The 19,859-nt window shown below is 36.1% G+C and overlaps 1 protein-coding gene across 2 annotated transcripts in view; it reads left to right on the forward strand.

The window, feature by feature from the left end:
* LOC119070661 overlaps positions 1 to 19,141 on the forward strand; it is a 29,106-nt gene extending 9,965 nt beyond the window's left edge. For both annotated transcript variants that reach the window (XM_037175091.1, XM_037175092.1), the window contains 10 exons: positions 8,075 to 9,797; positions 13,507 to 14,042; positions 14,108 to 14,289; positions 15,918 to 16,093; positions 16,160 to 16,569; positions 16,635 to 16,799; positions 16,866 to 17,148; positions 17,207 to 17,994; positions 18,055 to 18,296; positions 18,361 to 19,141. In XM_037175091.1, the coding sequence (XP_037030986.1) occupies positions 8,666 to 9,797; positions 13,507 to 14,042; positions 14,108 to 14,289; positions 15,918 to 16,093; positions 16,160 to 16,569; positions 16,635 to 16,799; positions 16,866 to 17,148; positions 17,207 to 17,994; positions 18,055 to 18,296; positions 18,361 to 18,793 (4,347 nt within the window). In that variant the 5' untranslated portion in view covers positions 8,075 to 8,665 and the 3' untranslated portion in view covers positions 18,794 to 19,141. The remainder of the gene's footprint in view (positions 1 to 8,074; positions 9,798 to 13,506; positions 14,043 to 14,107; positions 14,290 to 15,917; positions 16,094 to 16,159; positions 16,570 to 16,634; positions 16,800 to 16,865; positions 17,149 to 17,206; positions 17,995 to 18,054; positions 18,297 to 18,360) is intronic.
* The last annotated feature ends 718 nt before the right edge of the window (positions 19,142 to 19,859 follow it).

The raw sequence follows: 19,859 nt of genomic DNA on the forward strand, positions 1-19,859 counted from the left end.
AAGTACGAACCAACATAAACTGTTTTCGAACAAAATTTCTTTGCTTAACTTGTAATTGAGCACTAATTTAGCTTAATTTACAGCTGGGAATATTTAATTAAGCATCTGCCATTCGTATGCTGTGGAACGTACATTTTCCATAAATAATGAAATTGAAGGAGGTTAAGGAGCCGCTTAAAATTAACTTTTTCTCTGATGGCTATTTCGTTCTTAGAACTGCAGATTTTATGTTCGTTTGATCATCAAATGTTATAATTTAATGTATGCTTGTCATGGCATTGCTAGAACACATAGACTATAACTTGTGCATATGAGTTGACATTTTATAAAACCAATAAAAACCAATTTGTAGTAAAGTGTTGCAACGAAGAATATTGTAAAATACAGCTTATTTTACATGCTTCACCCAATTAACGGACGGCAAGCATATTATCTTTTAGTTTGCTTCTTTTTTTATCTAAGAGTATTGCTGATTGATGATAAGTCTTGTACTTTAATTGTTCAGGCACATAACATTTTGTGGTATATAAAAGTAACACTAGTCAGAGCTCACATGTTGCGTTCCTTCTAGATCTATACTCGACCTATAGCGGGAGGTAAGGGCATTTAAAGATTGGATTTTCATTAATTCCGAGAGAAAAAAAGTTTCGGTTTCTGCCATCCAGTCTCTCATTACAACTTCAAATTTAGAGAGCATGCCGTAACATTACCTACCTTATAATTACACCATACCGACCTCACTTAGCACTTAACGTTACAACCAAATTAAATAAACAACGACAAACATAAAGAGAAATATTTTATGACCAGACCACACAAAAAATATCCCCAACTTCTGTGCTTTACGTCGAAATAATAAACAGACATATCGAACGCTGATTTCCGATCGATATTCTTTATGGAGAGGCGTTTTTCGTATATATCCGGAAATAAAGATCCAATTCGATGTCGAAATTAAAAATTGTTTGGATCATTAAGTCGGTAAAATATTACAGATTCATTCTAAGGTAAACTTGCTGAGAGTGCTAAGAGCCATTCAATACAGCGTTCATGCGACGACGTACATTCAATCTTTTTTAACCGTGAACCATAGTGTGATACAAATATGAGAAATAAAATTAAATTTTTTCTGTTTATATTTAAACATACGCTCAACACATCACGCCCGGAAACGTTGGTTACTTTAAACAATGTTCGACGAGAAAAAGAATGAAGAAGAAAAAAACGATGGTAAACATACCATCTACGTTCTCAGATATTGTTGTTATTCGTCGACAAAAGAATGAAATAATAATTGCTACATGGGTATTGGGTACCCACTGTACCATTTGCTAACAAAATTAATAATTAGCACGCACCTACTGATCTTGTTGACGTAATGAATTCGGTGCAAAATGTATCATGCATTTAATAATTAATTAAATGTATAAGTTCATTGCAGTTTTTCACAGTTTTGTAACAAGCATATTTCAAGGTTCCACAGCCTGTGTTTTTTTCTCACTAACAATAAACATTGACGACGTGTTTATTTTCGGTCTGTTTTAGCTTTTATATTTAAAAAAATTATTATTATTTTACTATCCATTCCAAAAACAATAATATTTTTGTCGTCATTAGTCTTTGCAATGAAACTTGATTCCTGTACAGTGTTTCATTTACGTGTATATTTACCAGTATCTAGTCATTACTCACATCGTCTCTGCCATGTCAATTTGTGTGTGGGCAACATTATAAAATTCGATTCCGTATGCTGGCATACAGGTCTTATTCATCGGCGCTTCTTTTACACCGAATTCATTCTGGTGAAACATTTATACGGGGTCCATTCGACGGTCGATGTATATTATAGTTTCAAGTTTATATCGCCAAAATATACAGTTTTCATTACAACATTGGTAAAATTACAGAGATAAACTACTTGAATTGCACACGAAAAAATAGAGTTAGGTCTATTGGCATTACGGGCAAATAGAAAATAATTTGATTTTAAGCACAATAATTATTTGGTTTCTTAAGTAATAATGCGAATTTTTTCGCTGGTAAAATGTTTTATCTTAATTGGTTTTTCATTTCGGTGGTATGTTAAACGTTAGACTACACAGAAATACCAGTCATTATATTATGTTCAGCATTATTATTACTACACACACTTCACCACCAGCTATTAATTATTTAAGTAAGCAAAAAGTGTCGAATCAAAATGAGAACTTCAAATAGTCTGTTCAGGCTGATGGCTTTTACGTTTGAAAAGTCTTTTCAGTTTTAATTATGACTTTGGCGAATTTTGTGTTCTTTTTCTTGGAAGTGATATGAGCAGTCATTGTCTATATGTCTACTAGACATTGTCTAGTTTATACTAGTTTTACTCAGATGTTTACTATATCAATAGCAAAAAAGATAGAAATGATGCTGCCACCAACTTCATACGAATATCTAAATGCAGAAAGGGGACTTGTCCAATTAGCGAATTATAGGAAAACGAAATTTTCATAGATTTAACTTCGTTTTAATCAGTCTGACGATGTCAATAGAAGTTTTTTAGAAGAAACACCGCCAACTTGTTTGAAATGAAGATAAATCAACGAAATTTCATTTTTCTTATAATTCGCCAATTCGACAAGTACTCTTTCTGCATTTAAATACTAACCTTTTAGGACTCTCATTTATTTGTGAAGCATTCGAACAAAGTACATTTTAGGATCGAAACGCACTTCGCAACAAAATCACTGATTCTATTACTTCATTTGTACGAATAAAATTATCTACTGGCGTTTGATACAAATCTTCTACTTCACAAGTTTAAACATCCATCTAGCTGTATAAGAGGAGACCATAGTTTATCGATTGTTATTGTAATCGTTGTCGATAGCAGATGGATGAATAAGCTGTTGCATATAATAAAAACCTACCTTGGTGCAAGGTCCTTGCAGTACCGAATAATGGTTGCAAATACACAAGAAAATGATGGGATCTCTAGTCTTGGATCAAAAACCAAAATATACTTGAAATTTAAATACAAAAGTACCAGATCTATTACAATAAGTTTGTGAAACGTGTAGTCGTGATTTTCGATACCAGACACTGATTTTACTATGATAATGTTACAATTAACATCTTTGGAGGTGACCTTCACGTATTTTCATGGAAATCTCGTGTGAGTGTCAAGTTTACGGACGATGAAAAATAATTTCACAAAAGAAAATTGTGCTAATTTTGACATTTGCTTGCAAAATATAGAATAAAAACATTTCTCAGTTACTATATCGTCAACATCCATCGAAAATCGAGATATTCTTTTACTACTCATGTAATTGAATGAAACGAGACTCATACAAATCATCGGAATTGATACTTACTCCGTTTAATTGCATTTTCTCAACTCAGTGACGAAAAGTAAAACTTTCGTTGACGTTATTGATAAAAACGGTTTATGCAACTCAGCATTATAATGCAGGGCCTACTTTTTGGAAACTAATTTCTTGAATTTCTTGAAATTTCTCGAATTTTCTCGAATTTCTTAAAATTTATCGAATTCGAGAAATTCGAGAAACTTCAAAAAACTCGAGAAATTAGTTTCTTGAAATTTCTTGAATTTCTCGAAGTTTCTTGAATTTCTCGATTTTCTCTAAAAGTTTCTAAAAAGTAGGCCCTGTTATAATGTGCACAATTTTCAAACTTTAGACGTCCGTGTCGCATAAATCGTTGTATGAAACTCGGTGCAAAGTACTTTATTAGGCTCACGATGCCTAATAAAGTACTTTGCACTCGACCTCATAAATAATCATTATGCAACTCGGTGATGAACGTTGTCTTAGCCATACTATCTGTATTGTCCTCGGGCCCCTAGTTGACATGTCTAACTGGTGAGATATATTCTAGTTTTGACTTCAAAATGTGAAAACTAATATTTGAAACGAAGTCGATTGGGCAAAAAAGTAATTTCTGAATTTGAAACACTGTGGCAAAAATGCAACGTTGCTCACACAAAAAAAATCGTTATCATCGACTGTTGTCGTCGCGCATTAATATGCCCGTATTTTATTGCGAGTTTCGAAATTTACGATATCGCTGCTACATTCGAAACTATACATTGAAGGTTTTTCACACGTTTTAATTTGATTAGTTCAAGTAAGTTGATAATTTCATTCTAATGCACGTTTGGGACTTTTTGTACTGCTGATTATTGGCCATGATCCAATTTCAGAATTTTCTGAATTTCTTGTATAAAGTTAGGCTTATTGTTTCCCTTAACAATGTGGTGAAATTAGGCAAGCCATTTGATTAAAAAATTGTTTGAAACAAAAGTGAAACAACATTAGGATCATAACCCATTCTAATATAACCTGAATTGTGTCGTCTAGTAGATTCCGGTAAATTATACAAACACTTGAAGGTCATGATTTAAACTTCCTATTTTTCGTAAGTAAAAACCATAAAATTTCGGAATATTTTCCGGTTACATCTTGAAACTACGATGTTAACTGTCGAATGTAAACCTAGAAAAAAAACATTTGTTACATGCAACAATAGCTATAAAACTATAATGTGTGCCTGATATTACCGACACATTTTACTTTACTAACGGAAACAATGATGCAATGCATTTTAATTCGAAAATAAAACAAAAACCAGCGTTTCGACTGGCGTTTCGATGATTTTAGTTTAGTTTCACAATAAACGCAATCACATCACATCGGGTATATTTTGGATTGACGTCGCCTCAGTTACCATATACAGACGAAACCAGTCGAACTCGTTTGGAATATTAATTTGTCATCAGCTGTTGTCTTGGTTCGGTGTATATAAATTCTGGTGATTATGACATACACACCAATGATCAATGACCATCAATAAATATGAAGAAAACATTTTTTTTTAAATTTCAGTTTGGTCTATTAATAAAAACGTTCGTAATGTCCGCCGTTGATGATGTATATCGCTGTTATACATTTTGGAATCAGATTCGTGTCCGAAAATACTCTAATTTCTAAAATAAATAAATTTATTAAATAAACTGGCTCGACCAACGTGCTCTTCCAACGTAACAAATCGTTAAATGTATTTCGTTCTTGTTCCCGTATGTATTTTTAACCTCAAGTTACCGCGACACGGTTATTAACACGAGTATTCTATACGCGCATGTTGGATGATCCGATATGTTAATCAAGTTGTAAACGCAGTGAATGTCGCCGAAATTAGATTCACGTCATAAGAAGAATTATCTCGTGAAGACTTTGACGGTGCGTGGTTTGTTGCTTTGATGATGTCTTTTTTTTGTCATGTTTTAATAGACTCTAAATCGTTTTCGTTAGAAGCCGGGCGATTGAAGACTTTTTTTTGAGTGATGTGTTGAAGGTTGTCCTTTAAAAACGACCTACGAATCACAAGTATCTATTAATCGGGTCATCTGGTTTTGTTCATTCTATTAATCATTTTGTTAAACGACTTGCCGCTAGTGTTTGATTTAGAATCTTCTACTTCATTGGTTTTAACATACAGCTCGGTGTTTATAAGACACCGCCTGCTTGTTGCTCATTTTACCAATTCTCATTTCTATCTTCGTTGTCGGGAACAGATTGCAGATCGTATACGCTTTGATTGATTGAAGTATTTATAGATTTTAAAAGAGAATTTTCTGCATATTGTTACTGTTGTCACCTCTAACAGATGGTAAACGTTGTACGATTTGCATTCGAAATTCGTCATCACTAATCGATGAATGACTATGAATCCAAGCAAACTAGAATAAGTTATTCCCCAAATTATGCTTAAAACCAATTAGTGACGTACAGTCCCAGACATTGGAAATTTAAAATCACCTGCAGTCAATCAGCATTACATATAGTATTATAATGACTGCAATTACTTAAATTTTGCAAAGTTACGGTACAACTATAAGGTCAGAGTTTGTGTTATCTCTCCGTATTGTTCATTGCTCAACAATATCGCTTGTCACTGATACGTGCTGATTACAACTGAACGCGTGTTATCTTGTCATTAGTTTACGTTTATTCTAACACAACGAAGGTCACAGCTATTTTAGGAAAAGTAAGCGTGAGATAACAAAGAAATTATCAAAAGTTTTACGAAAATAGTTACACAGATAATTCATTGTAATATCAAAAATATTGCCCTGACGATAGTTTTTCAAAATTTGCTGAACTGACGGTTTTTTTTCGTAGCTTTTATATTGCATTGAAATAATAATTAGCTTGAATTAGTTGCTTAAATTATGGAAAACTAATTGCCGTGTCTATTTAATTACCCATCAAAGATATACTGTAAACAAAATATGGTTCAAAGAGAATTGTTATAATTATTCTCCTCTTGTCTTTTCGTTTCGAAACTCGTGCATATCCTAAGTAGCGTGAGTGGCTGGTTTTTCTTTTCTAAGCAAAGTGTGTTATCAATTACAGATCATATCAACATTATTTGGGAAATAATTTCAAAAAAAGTAGAACAAAGTCTAGTCTAGGTATATTTCGATGGATTTTCATTGGTCTTTACTTCGGTCTAATTGCTGCCGGCTCCGAAAAAAATTCATTTTTTTTTCAATCCAACAACGAATGTATATTGTAAGATCACAGTAAGATTTGATGATCAGATTATAGCAATGACTAATATTACGCAAAAGATCCGCTGAGTCATTTTGTAAATATCTACATACCTGAACATTGTTCTGCCTGTGGCATAGCAATCAGTCTTGATTGCACAAAAAATGTGCTATGTGCGTATGAAGGTAATATTTTGAAAATTTCATTAAATTTGATCCTGCAATTTAGAGGCTCCACAAGAATTTCGTTGAACAAATGAAAATCTAGATTTTTATATTCTAAATTTTTGTTAGACACGCGCTCGTAACAAGAATGGAATACTAAGATAAAAAATCTAGATTTTCATTTGCTAAATTAATTTTGTGTGGAATCATTTACCTCAGAAAAGTCATACAATATGGAAGTGGCAGCGCCCGGTTTAAATGTAACACTAGAACTCACCCACAGCGCGAGTCTATTAAACTAAAAATCACTTTCAAGCATAGGGTAAATGACTGATACAGAACATTTCACAGAGCAGATGCTCTTCCTTTTTGTGAACTCCCTGTAGAAAAGTAGAACTTTCGATTGATAAAGAAATTGTAAAATTTTGACTTCCCTCATGGCAGCTGATTAATAGTTGAAGATCAGATTGAGCGAAAATATTCAGTTGTCAGAGAATCCTGCTTCTACACGACAGTATTAACAGTAAACCGTTTCAAATTTCAAAAGATTTCAATGCATAACGAAATATCAACCGAAACGTACCGTTCTCAAGCATATTATCATTATCGAGTATGCTGCTTTAAGGATCTAAGTAATTACGAAAAATTCATACAAAATCTTGTACTTCATTAATTTTAACATTTGCTCTGCCATATCTGTAATACCGAATTAGTCAGAGTTCATTGTTTAATCTTCTACTTCAATAGTTTCAACATTTGTTTTGCTTTAAATAAAATACTGACGTAGAGTTCATTGCCTATTACATGTCGCCGTTGTCGGTAACAGATGAAGTAGTCGTTTGGAATTTATAATTGAATAATCATTCCTTTTATTCTTCTTCTGTTGCATATATGGTGGATTGTGTAAAGTTTATCGTTTACTTATTACCTCAAGCTAATTTCAATAAAATATCAATTAGTTATACCGTTCCGTCGAGACTCATATTTCGTTCTGTTGAAAGATCTTTAAAAAAAATAATTTGACTGAGTCAGATTTAACTTCTCAACCGGCAGCAAATTAATTTAAAATTAAAATAAATTTCATCGAAAGAAGCAAGAAATTGTTGTGTTCGTTAGCTGTTTTCCATAGACAAAGAAATGAATGTTCTCATAGCGCATACTGAACCTTGTTCTCCCAAATTTCCAAATAATGAATTTAATTCCGAAATTTAACGTTCACTTAAACGCACAAAGACTGTTATTTTCGAGGTTATTTTCTTTTCTTTTCGGATACATTAAAATTAAGAACCGTAACCATATTTTCGAGATTACTGCTAATTTTCTAACGTTGTTTTTTCTTTCTTCATCTTTTTTCAGAACATCACGTCATCAATAGAAGAGAGCAGAACATTTCATTTATGCGCCATATCTCGACATGCCAAAAACAACGACTCAACATTTACACATACGATCGATTAGATAGATATCGGAATAGCCGGAGAACACACACACATTTCGGACTCATCAATAAACTAATTAACAACAGTTACGCGGAGGTAGTTAAGTGATTAGCATATGGTGCGCGATTACGAAATTAAATTTGTCTCATCGTGTTAATGGTTACAAGCCACTGTGAGAAGTGAGATATACTTGAATACATACACATAATAATAGTGAACGTTGGGTTCATCTTTCATTCTCAAATTATACTTGCGATCAACAACAACAACGAAGAAACGAAAACAAAAAACTTCTGTTAACAGTAAATAATCGCGCATTGTTTTGAAACGAATGATACAGCAAAAAAACAGCAATTTTTCATTTATTCGTTTCATGCTGAATTGGGTCACTTGTGAACTTACGGCAAGAGATAGATGGTGATTTACTTCAGTCACATCAGAACCGACTGCACATTGTAAATAAACATCAAGCCAGTAATGTACGATTTCCGTGATCAAATATCACACAATGAGGTCGTCTGACGAGGAATTTAATTCATCATCAGAAAGAGTACTGAATGATAATGAGGGCAGTAATTTGAGTGCCTTTTGTACGTTACGTACGGACCGAAAACAAAAGAAACCAACATCGGATCATTCAAATAGTTTGAACTTTTGCACGTTAAGAAATCGACGCGATAGATCACCGAATGGCAGCATCTTTTCGGTACCGTACAATCGATTGAACGAGTCGGTTCCCAATGAAAATTCATTCGAAACGGAAAATGGAAATCTTATCGATTTGGATGATACGGTGCAACCGGAAGCGGAAGCCATCAATACGTCGCTGATCGAAAAGTATGAGGATTTGAGTGACTGGATACCGAAATCATCACAAAGTACGAGCAATACACTGGAAAAATCGGATCGCAAACAATCTTTGAAAGAACTGAAACGACTGTCGTCCTATTGTACGTTACGGCCTGAGCAGAGGCGTAAGTACATATTACGCACCATATCCACACTAAGAAACTCGAACAAAATCTCAGACGAAGCAAATAAAGCACTCAGTCTCCTCCATGAACTGAACGGTTTCAATACGAATGACGGATGTACATCGTCTGCAACGGATATTGCGACATGTTTTAGCGATCCAGAAAAAGTGGAAGATTGCTTATTGGAATTAGATGCATACCTGGAGGAAATCGACCGCAATTATTTGTACAGCGATGGAATAGCAAGTGAGAAAGAAAATAATTTTCCGCTAGACAAAGTCGTATATGTGCAACAATGCAAAGCAAATTGTAATAACGATGATGGAAGTAATAAAAATAGCCGTGAAGAAAATGAAAAAGTGGAAGAAATCGTAACAGCAGATGGAGAAAAAGATAATTGTGGCTACAGTGAATTTTTGAACAGATTCAGTGATTGCGATAATGCAAATGGTGTGACGGATAATAATAATTGTCGGATGAGTGATGTCAATGTACATGAACATTCTCATGATGAGCAAAGTGATCGGTTGAGTGGTGTTGTGAATTTGAAATGTGAAGATGCTGCCATGGATATCGATAACGAAATATGCAGAGGACAATCACACCGGAATACCATTAATGTGGCGAGTGGGAGCACGTTTCCGCGGAGTAGTGCACTAAGTAAAGGTAAGTTTTCCTTTCTGATTATTGTCTTATTTACGTGTCCATTTTATTTGTTGTTTTCTTTGCCTGCAATTCTTGAAAGTCTTTCTACATTATCGTACATTTACACAGTCGTACGTAACCTGTTACAGACGGCAAGCATATGGCCAGTTGTTATCGGGTCTATAGATCAAAGTATTTTTAATCTGTTGATCTCAAATCTTGTACTTATTTTTTTTTTTAAAAGCATTTCACTTTATAAACGACAATATTATCCAAAGCCTGTCATTGTTTGTGTCGTCGTTATCAATAACAGGTGAATAGCAGTATGTCACATTTTAAATATCAAATGTTCAAGGGTTGACAGCATTTATAATTTTATAAATTCCAATTTTTAACTGGACAGCTCGTCAGCATTCGACTCTCAACTTTTCACAGACTGCTGATATAACAACAGTTTTTTTTACTATCAGATCTAGGACTTCATTTTCAAAAGATTGATTTAAAATTTTTTACTTCATCTTTTGAACATGATTTTCATATAAGACCGCATTGGTCAGAGCTTGTCGGGTATTCCTGCCGTCGTTATCGATAACAGATGATACAGTGAATTACCGTAAAATGTTTTCCATTTCAATTCTTATCAAATGATTTTCTGGTATTTTTTGTCAATATGTTGAGTCACTGTTCAACAAGAAAAAAAGAACATTGAAAGACTTAATTGAATGAACATTGTAGCTTCCTCTAGTTGTGAAACTTTAAACAATATGACTACCTGACGTGGGCAGTTGAAGCATGAACTACATCAGATGGATTCCCTTGACTGAAAGTCTTGCGCTCTTAGGGTCTTACGGTTACACAGAGCATTTGTTTAAAGAGTTTGAGATAGACAATGAAGTCATTGTGCCAGTAAATTTGTGATAGCTATGATTCCAGGTCCCCTAAAACTCAAAAAATTTGAAAAATGCTCCTAAAATCTTCTTTAACTTCTTAAATAAGATTTCGAAAATCTCATTAAACTCCTATAAATCAAGATCCAGGATCAAGATAAATAGCATCAGTGGAATCAGTCAATTGTGAAATGTGTTGGAAAACTTTCTTGCCCGAATTCCTTTCGGAATGACATTTTAAATTAGCTACCACAATGACATATCGACATACTTTTAGTCATACTTTAAAAAAGTTTTAAAGTTGTAAATAGCATACCACCCTTTCTATTCTCATCAAGAATGTGAAAGTATCTTTATTACGGCGTTCGTAAAACGAAAATGCTATTTGCAGTTCCTGCAAATAGTGGTTCATATAGACTATCTGCAGTTCCTGCAAATAGTGCTTCATGGAGACTATTCGCAGGAACTGTAAATAGTTTTTCATGAAGACTGTTCACAGAACGTTTTTCTTATAAATGGAGAAATTCGAAGTCGAAATTTCGTATATTTAAGGGCGAGTCCGAGTATATATTTCCTGAAAAATAGTTGAAAATGACTGAAAAATGAAAAAATACAAAATTTTCTTCTATATTGAATAAATTATTATTTTGAATAATAGTCTACATGAAGCACTATTTGCAGTTACTGCGAATAGTCCCCATGAAGCACTATTTGCAGTAACTGCAAATAGTCTCCATGAAGGACTATTTACAGGAACTGCAAATAGCGTCGGTCTTCGTAAAACGAGGTGAGCTTCAAAAAAAATTATTTGTCCTCTCGAGGACATGAAATGTTTTTAGTGGTTTTTCTAGAGGGCGGCACCATGAGTAAGAGTAACATAACAAGAAAATATTTCGATGGGAAAATTGTTAATTAGTTCGATTTTTAATTTTTTTTGAACCTACGGGAAGCTTCGAAGACTATTTGGACCCTACTGGTGAATTGTTTAATCACAAAAATATAGTTTCTGTTTATCATGATATTCATGACTACCAACAAACATCTTTTATGAAGCAAAGTCATTCTACTAGGTCGCTGTGACTTTTAACGGCAGTATCATACGTGGATTAATTCTATTTTATCTCAAAAAGTATTTTTAGTTGATTTACATAATTTAAGGGGTTAATAAAGGTCGAAGGATGAGCTTAGATCTAGTAATTTTTATAGCATGGGAGGCCTGAAAATACTTTCCTACACATCGACACATAAACGTAATTCCTAAAAGATTAATTTTTAATTATAAAAAAGATTCGGTCGCGTAATCTACGACATTTAAACCTAGGTCCACATTTCTATCTGTATAGGCATGAATTTGCTTCAGTTGTTTTTCGCCCATATGTGTGTAACTATGTATGACTGGACCAGCTGAAAAACAGCTGAAACAAAGTCAAACCTAAATTTCACTGACATCCACTGTAGTAGTTCTTCTGTTATTTTATTATCATCTTTTGTAGCCACTGATCTTAACCATCTTAACACACCCGAGACCTTGGTTTCGATTCCGTTTTACCGTTGATAATTCGATTAACTAATGGTTTTGTGCTTTCATTTTTCTAGCAATAAAACACCCATTAAACAGCACAAAAATCCATAAAATCCATAAAACAACAACACAAGGAAAATTTTCGTTAACCTTTGCTATTACCAAGTCGTACACTTAAACTTTAATCAAAAGTCGTGTTTTAGTAATGTGTTATTAACATCTGACTTCGGTATAATTTCAGTTCCGAAGACTCATTAAAAAAGCAAAACACAAAACACATTTTCTTGAAGACATAGTCACTCCAAACCTTTTTTTTTATAATTATACATTCATAAAGACTTTCTATTTCGTTTTCTGCTTTGCTTTTGTTTGTTCCTTCAAATTCAATTGTTTCTGCATTCAATATCCATTAAAAATGTACGTAACAATTTTATTGAATTCGATTTGAACATTTTTGCATTGTTTTCCATTTCATTACAAAAAAAACTATTAACGAACGATACTCAAAGATTTGCTAATAAAACTCGCATTTCCAATTCAATAAAATGTCCATTGTGGATAATGATTCATTCAAGAAGTTTTTGTTGAGTTGCTGTTAAAAAAACCATTGCTAAATGAGGGGGCGCAAAAAAAGTGAACGAAAACAATAGAATTTTCGAGCATATTATTACCAATCAAACCAATAAAGCGTCAGAAATTGAATTGCATGTGCGAGAATATTATAATGCTTATGGTCGAAACCCATATTTTTTGTTCTGTTCGGAAAGTTTTCTGTAAAATTTAAAAGGGGTCACACATTTGTGAATATGTAATTAACAGTAATGACTCACATATCATATCGCATCCGGTGTGCTTGCACTCTTGATTCACTTTATTGAAGTGGAAACATATTAACTGAAGGAAAGATACCAAACAATGAATATATCGCGTTTATGGCGCTTAGCACGATAAAGTAATTTCAACAGTTCCTTTTTATGATAAACTATCGGCCAATATTGCAACGCACAGCTGCATTTTTATACGGTAGCATCACATGAACAGTTAAGGGTTTTGTTGGAGTTATCCGTTTATTAATTGTAACGTTGCCTTATAGTGCTTATAGTCCATCAATATATGTACAAATATGATGGCGACTAATGAATAAACACGAGCACGATTCGGTTTATAATCAACCAATGCACCTGTTGGTACTCTGTACTTAACATGCTGCAAACTATCATGAATAATCAATGCAATACAAAGAATTCATCGAATCAATTCGCTATTATGTTGTTTCAGCATAGCAGAGATGTAATTTCAATTTGTTGTTTTGTTATTCCAGCATCAGCAAGTACCGCAAAGCGACATTCGTCGTGGCGACGAAATTCTATGAGAAAAACACGTCCCATTCACATACCTGAGCACAACATATCTTTACCATCAACGTCAACATCACACGCTGCAACTAATCAAGCAGCAACCAGACGACTAACATTGCCAATTTTACGAAAATCCAATGACACAGTCACTTTGGTGTCATCCATGGAACCAACCAGTCATACGCCCATTCCTACGATAGACACAACGGAACCAGTGTTTAAACCGAACGAACCACTGACTGTAAACATCGAAAATGAATTGAATAGTAGCTCCGAAGCGGTCGAGCCAAGAACGTTGGGCGACGAATTCTTAAACACATTGACTCAGTCGACGAGCGACGTTACCGACGTGGAGTCCGGATTCGATTTTGGATGCCCGGAAACGCATTTCGGAAGTGATGACAACGCTCATAATCGACCCCGACAAATGGGACGACGAGCGGAGGCTCGAGTGCGTGTTGTATCGATTACTACCGAAACGAATTCACTGGGCAATCAGGTACGTTCTTACGCAAGCACATTGACTGTGCAGTAGATTTTATACCAACAATTTTTACCGTTTAGCGCATTATTGTCAATCACGATCGGCCAACTAGTGCGCCAGTGCGAGTAACTCAACATCCGACCGAACAATACGTAGCATCTGAGCCTAGCTCGGTAATTTCATCCAGAAACGCTAGTCCAGTATCGATAATATCGAGTAGTGCTTCCAGTTCGACTGCGTCGGCTGCGGATAATACAGAAAGGTAAGATAGTCGCTAAGCTTAGGTGGTTGTGTGAGATTACTTGAAGGGAGTTAATGGTAGCCTGAAAGCGCGAGTGTAGTAAATGACTCCTAGATGTGAGTATTAACAGTAGATGGAATTTTCTTTCTTATCTACGATTACACCGATGAATGCGAGTGGAATGTTTAAATAATATGTTTTTGCAAGGACACCGACCATTCGACATCTGATAAACAGACCTGAACCGTTTTTGCTCATTTACCTAAAGCTGCACCAACCATTTTGTAAACGTTCTCAGAGTCTAGAACCCATCGATCTTTTGACCTTTCTTAGACGTACTTGCCGATTCACGAGCAAAAATTTTGAAGCTTTTGGAACGTACATAAATGTTGACATAGTGTATTGGATAGGTCTCGGTACCCTCAGTATGAAACATGCATCCGATGGTCCCAATGGCGTTTGTGGTTCTGTTGCAGCCTATTCACAATTTTTTTTTTCGTGCAGCAAGTATCTAGAGCGCCGGGAGTTCAAATAACTACTCCATAGGTCTCCACTACCTATCGTTACTACAATATCCAAAGTTTACATATATGAAGAATTTTCGTACCAAAACTGTCCCGTTCTTTTTAATTTGTTTCGTGAAGTGGCTGCAGCTGAACCACAGACACCATTGAAACCAACGGATTCGTGTTTCTTACTCAGGGAACCAGGACCCAGTGTTATCTGGCCTGTTACTTGTCTTTATCAAAACATTTTCAAGAGATTGATGCGAATCTACTACTTCATTACTTTCATTATAACATTCATACAATCATTAAAGATCACACAAGGTGATATAGGTGTAAAGGTATCACTTATTATAATCAGAACCGCAGCATTATTCGAACGTCTTTCATAATAATGTGCACGTGCCCTTGAAATATTTTGTGAATTTCTAAAAAGAAAATATTTTTGGTTCATTCGAATTTCCGCCTTATCTACATACCCGCTCAACAACTGAGCATATTTCAAAGTCGTCGAATAATTCTAATTGGATGAGTATTCACACAATCTCTTTTCCTTATTTTTCGTAATTAAAAACCTCAACATTTTTTGCCACATTTTCCCATCAAATAACTCTTTTGCATTTATATTGCGCAACGCAGAAACGGTTCGTTTGCGACGATTTACCTACACAATCCATACCGTATTATGATGTGTTATATATACCACGGTGTCTTTGAAAAATAAAAAATGTTACCACGCAACCCAATAGCCAAACAAAACGAGAAATAGCAAAAAAATATTGTTGGCAACATATTTTAAGGTAAAGGTTAATATTAATATCAAGCAAAAGCCGAGGAGAAACGTGTGTTTTACCTGTTCAAAGTAGCTAGTTTCTATTCAAATTAAATTGTCGAAAAGCTGCACAACATTTTAATGAGGAAACCATTGGTAGAGCCAATAAATTTTAATTATTTGCCGCTAAAATTCCTGTTCGTTGTGCAAGAGAAAATTAGGATAGAATGATAGCATTCGTTGTGGCAGCATTGACTGGATTCAAAAGGTAAAACGATAGTTCCATCTAGAGTATGATACCATAGAATCCTCAACACTATTACCAATAAATTCCTCCAAATATTCATCGTCTTCTCTCATGTTTCTTCCAGGCCACCGCCCCAGCAGCGATCGTCCGCTTCGTCTGACCCTGACAATGTATTAGACGAACCGGAAGAGAAAATCAAAATCTGGCCACACTGTTTCAGTCGCATTTTAGCTGCATCGTGTTGTACATTGGGTCTGTTTAATATTTCTAGATTTTCCATTCTTAGCATTTATTTCGGAGGTAAGAATGACGTAAAAATCGTCCCCATCAGCGCATATGCTCTAACGTGACCTTGACCATTTTCAGCTAATTTCATAGTTCAGTTCCTAATCCTTTCGATTCTATTCGGTGTTCCAATGCTCTGGTTGCAAATGGCATTAGGATCTCGGCTGAAAGGTGGCCCAATATCGATGTGGCGAGTCAGTCCGATCTGTAAAGGCATTGGCATTTCGTTGCTATTTGTTCAAGCATTTGTGGCACTGTATTCAGCCGTTAGCATCGGATGGGTACTCGTTTACTTTAGAGATTCATTTGCGACACAGACCGGACGATATCGATGGCAAGAGCCGTTTCTCCTATTTCGTTATCGTGCCAATGAGTCAATCAAGCTGGAAGAGACAGTCGCCGATTATTTCAATGGTGTTGTGCTGCAGAGATTACAATTGGGACCGGGCGGTCGGAATGATAATAATGGAATTGGAGCGGTACGCTTCCAGGTTAGTAGTGACTGTTAATGGCTCAGTTTTTCGGTGAGTTTTACCTTGTCTCGTCAATTTAACAGGTGGCTTTTAACATGGCCGTTCTTTGGTTATGCGTATTTGTTGTGTTATGCAAGGGTTTGCGGTCGTATGGTAAAATCGTATTGGGGTTAATGGTAGTACCGTTGATCGGTTTGACAACGTTATGCACGAAAATGCTGACCATGATCAATTCAACCAGCCTACAGGTAACGTATCTGAATCACCACCTTTGAGTACAGCCATGGCAATTGATGAATGAAAATGGTTTTCAGAACATTTTCCCGGCAACCGATTGGCAGGACTTTTTCATTAACAGCCAAAGTTGGTTATCCGCCGCACAAGAAGCATTTTTAACCTGGGCTCTGTTCGGCGCATCTATCATATCAATCTTCAGCAAAACAACACATTTGCAAGAGAAGAAAACAGCATTACGGCGAGACGCCCTGATCGTTGTTCTGATAACCATTTCTGGGCTCATTCTAGCCGCCGTTCTCGGAAATGCTTGTGTGCAAATACTGAACGACTACGGTTTCTACTACTTCCCTGGATCTTATGGTAAAATGGCAAATTGTGATCTCAATTCAATGAATTTTAACCAGAAAATTTTCCACAGAAAACCTAAACTCTTATGTGTTCCTTCTTCCATCCAATGCTCCTCTGCCCTCCCAACTGATTGCAACTCCATCGAAATGGCTTCCACGGTATTCGACTGTGCTGGGAGAAAATTTCCGACGCACTGGCATGAATCCGAATCGTGAAAGCGGCTACGGAGCTCTTCGTTTAGTCACAGAACTATTTCCATCGGCATTGGCAGCCGCAACTCAACAAAACATATCTGCTGGCTGGAGTGTGTTGGGCTTTCTGCTGTTTCTCATATTCGGACTCGCTCAGCTCTGTGCAATGTGGAAGCCGATAGCTGGTTCACTCGGAAATTCTACCAGTTCCATCCTATTGAGCTGTGTGACCGGACTTTTGTTGGGCATACCGTTGGCAACTGAATGTGGCATTAATGTGATACATTTCTTCGACACTATAATCGGTGGCAGTTGGTTCGTTCTGCTGCTGTGGGTTGGACAAATATTTGCAATTTTTCTAGTCAGGGGGCGTCCATATTCAGGAGACATACTTGTAAATGATCTTCACCTTACGCAAACTTTGTCGGCCTTTGTGGCTCTGTCGTGGAATGTACTGTTGCCAATCGGACTGATGACCTTATGTATTATGGAGTACAGACAATCGAATTCAAGAGACTTGTATCAATGGAGAGGCAGAACGTATTGGGCGATGTGGACAAGAAAACTGGGCGGATTTATGCAAGTCGGTTTTCTGTTGCTCGTTCCGATCACTTCTATCATCCAGATCTATCGTTATCTGAGTAACGGGCCGCCAGACATTTTAGATGTAAGTCATGTTACACATGACGTGCAACTGGCATTTTCTAATCTTCTGATCTTTTCGCAGAGGATTCAGGCACTCTATCGGCCATCGTTAAGCAGACCAACATCAGCTCAAAATCGTTACACAGAGAACCGAAACGATCGGCCAGATCCTAATAACTCTATTCCGGCTGTTATAACATTGGAGGCGCGTACAATGACTGAAGATGCACCGCCAAAGTATACGCCACCACCATCATATACAACAGCCACTGGTGCTAGGATAGCCAAAATGCTTAGGAATAGTATCCGCCGTAGTGTTCGAAGGTAACTATTCGCCAGCATCGCATCATACCGTGTGCTCATTGCATCTCTCATTTGTAATTTACAGAATAATCGGTGAACCGAGTAGCCGACAAAGACCTAGCATACCACAGACCGTAAACATTTCGTTTGACGAATGTTTGCCGCCAGCTTATTCGACCGTTCGCCGGGATCCAATCGTAAATCTGCAGCACGAAGTCGTCAACAATCGGAATACACTCGATCCGCACCGACAAATCCAAACGACCGAACTGATGAACCGATCTCGAACGTTAACCGCACAGGATGTGGCTCAACTATTACGACCCAGTGATTTGCAGTATCAACGTGCCGCATCACTCGGCACCTATGTGGAACAGGACCGGATACTTCGAAATTCACTGCAAAAGGAATTGTCGCGATCGGCCGAGAATTTGGTGTTGAATGCGGCTCCGGTAGGTGAAAGTAGCATCATTGATCTCAACCATTGCAATGATGACCGGAATACATCTGTGATTTGAAAGGAAGACAACGATTGAATCCCACATCCCCCATTTGACAAAGGAAGTGTGCAATTTCGACAACGAAATGAAATTTTTCTTTTCAACGATCTTCTCTGTGTATGAACTCCTCTCGAACATCCGTCCTATACAGTAATGACGAAATGATTTTTTTGTGTTTGTTTTTTAATAATTTATTTAGCTTTAGTAACAATAAGAAAGGAATGCGACAGACATGGAATGACAATTTTTTTTTAGAAGTGATGTTAGACGACAAGACTTGTTAATGCTTTTTAGTGAATTTTGTAAAATCAGCGTTAAGCCTGGAATCATCGAGACTATGGAAAATAAATTGATTGATGAAAAGTGTTTGATGTTTTATCTGTTAAGGAAGGACAAAAATAGGCAGTGAACAATACGGTTAATAGGCTACGCCCGATGAACATTTCATTCAAGTATTGACAAATATCTTACTGAAGCAGGAACTAACAGGTAATGCAACTATCACAAACAAGAAGCTTATGAAAATCGTCTCAGTTGATCGAGAGGTAAGTTGATTGGAACATTAACTAGGGTCTATATTTTTAAAATTCGAGAAGATGACTGGAAAGAACAGCAGAATTTCCAAGTCAGACCCAGCCTGCCAATAGAATTTTTAAATCTGATTTTGTAAAATTTATAGATTATTGATTAAAGTGAAAGGGGTACGAGCTATCACCTTTTGAAGTTCATCAAAATTTCCGGTCTTTGACTGACACATTATTTTTGTTATTTTCGAACAATGGTACTGGACATGTAAGATATTTGTGCTTGCCCTGTATCTACTGGACAATGTCTATCCAAAGAACTATCACACATGTATATCCACAGCCATAGCACTGTCGCTAGGCAGTGCGTTGCCACAGCCTGTAGCGGCAGTAAATCACGGACAAAAAACACCAATTTTCGACTTTTTGTGAAAATTCACCAGCCAATAAAATAGTATTAAAATTAGACGACTGCGGCGTTAGACTATTGGAGGCAAGGGCTGTCTGGGCTAGGAAGCCAAGCGTTGCTAAAAAATAGCTCCAACGGAGTCTGGTCCACT

This window comes from Bradysia coprophila (genome assembly GCF_014529535.1).
Source record: "Bradysia coprophila strain Holo2 chromosome IV unlocalized genomic scaffold, BU_Bcop_v1 contig_106, whole genome shotgun sequence".
Lineage (NCBI taxonomy): Eukaryota > Metazoa > Arthropoda > Insecta > Diptera > Sciaridae > Bradysia > Bradysia coprophila.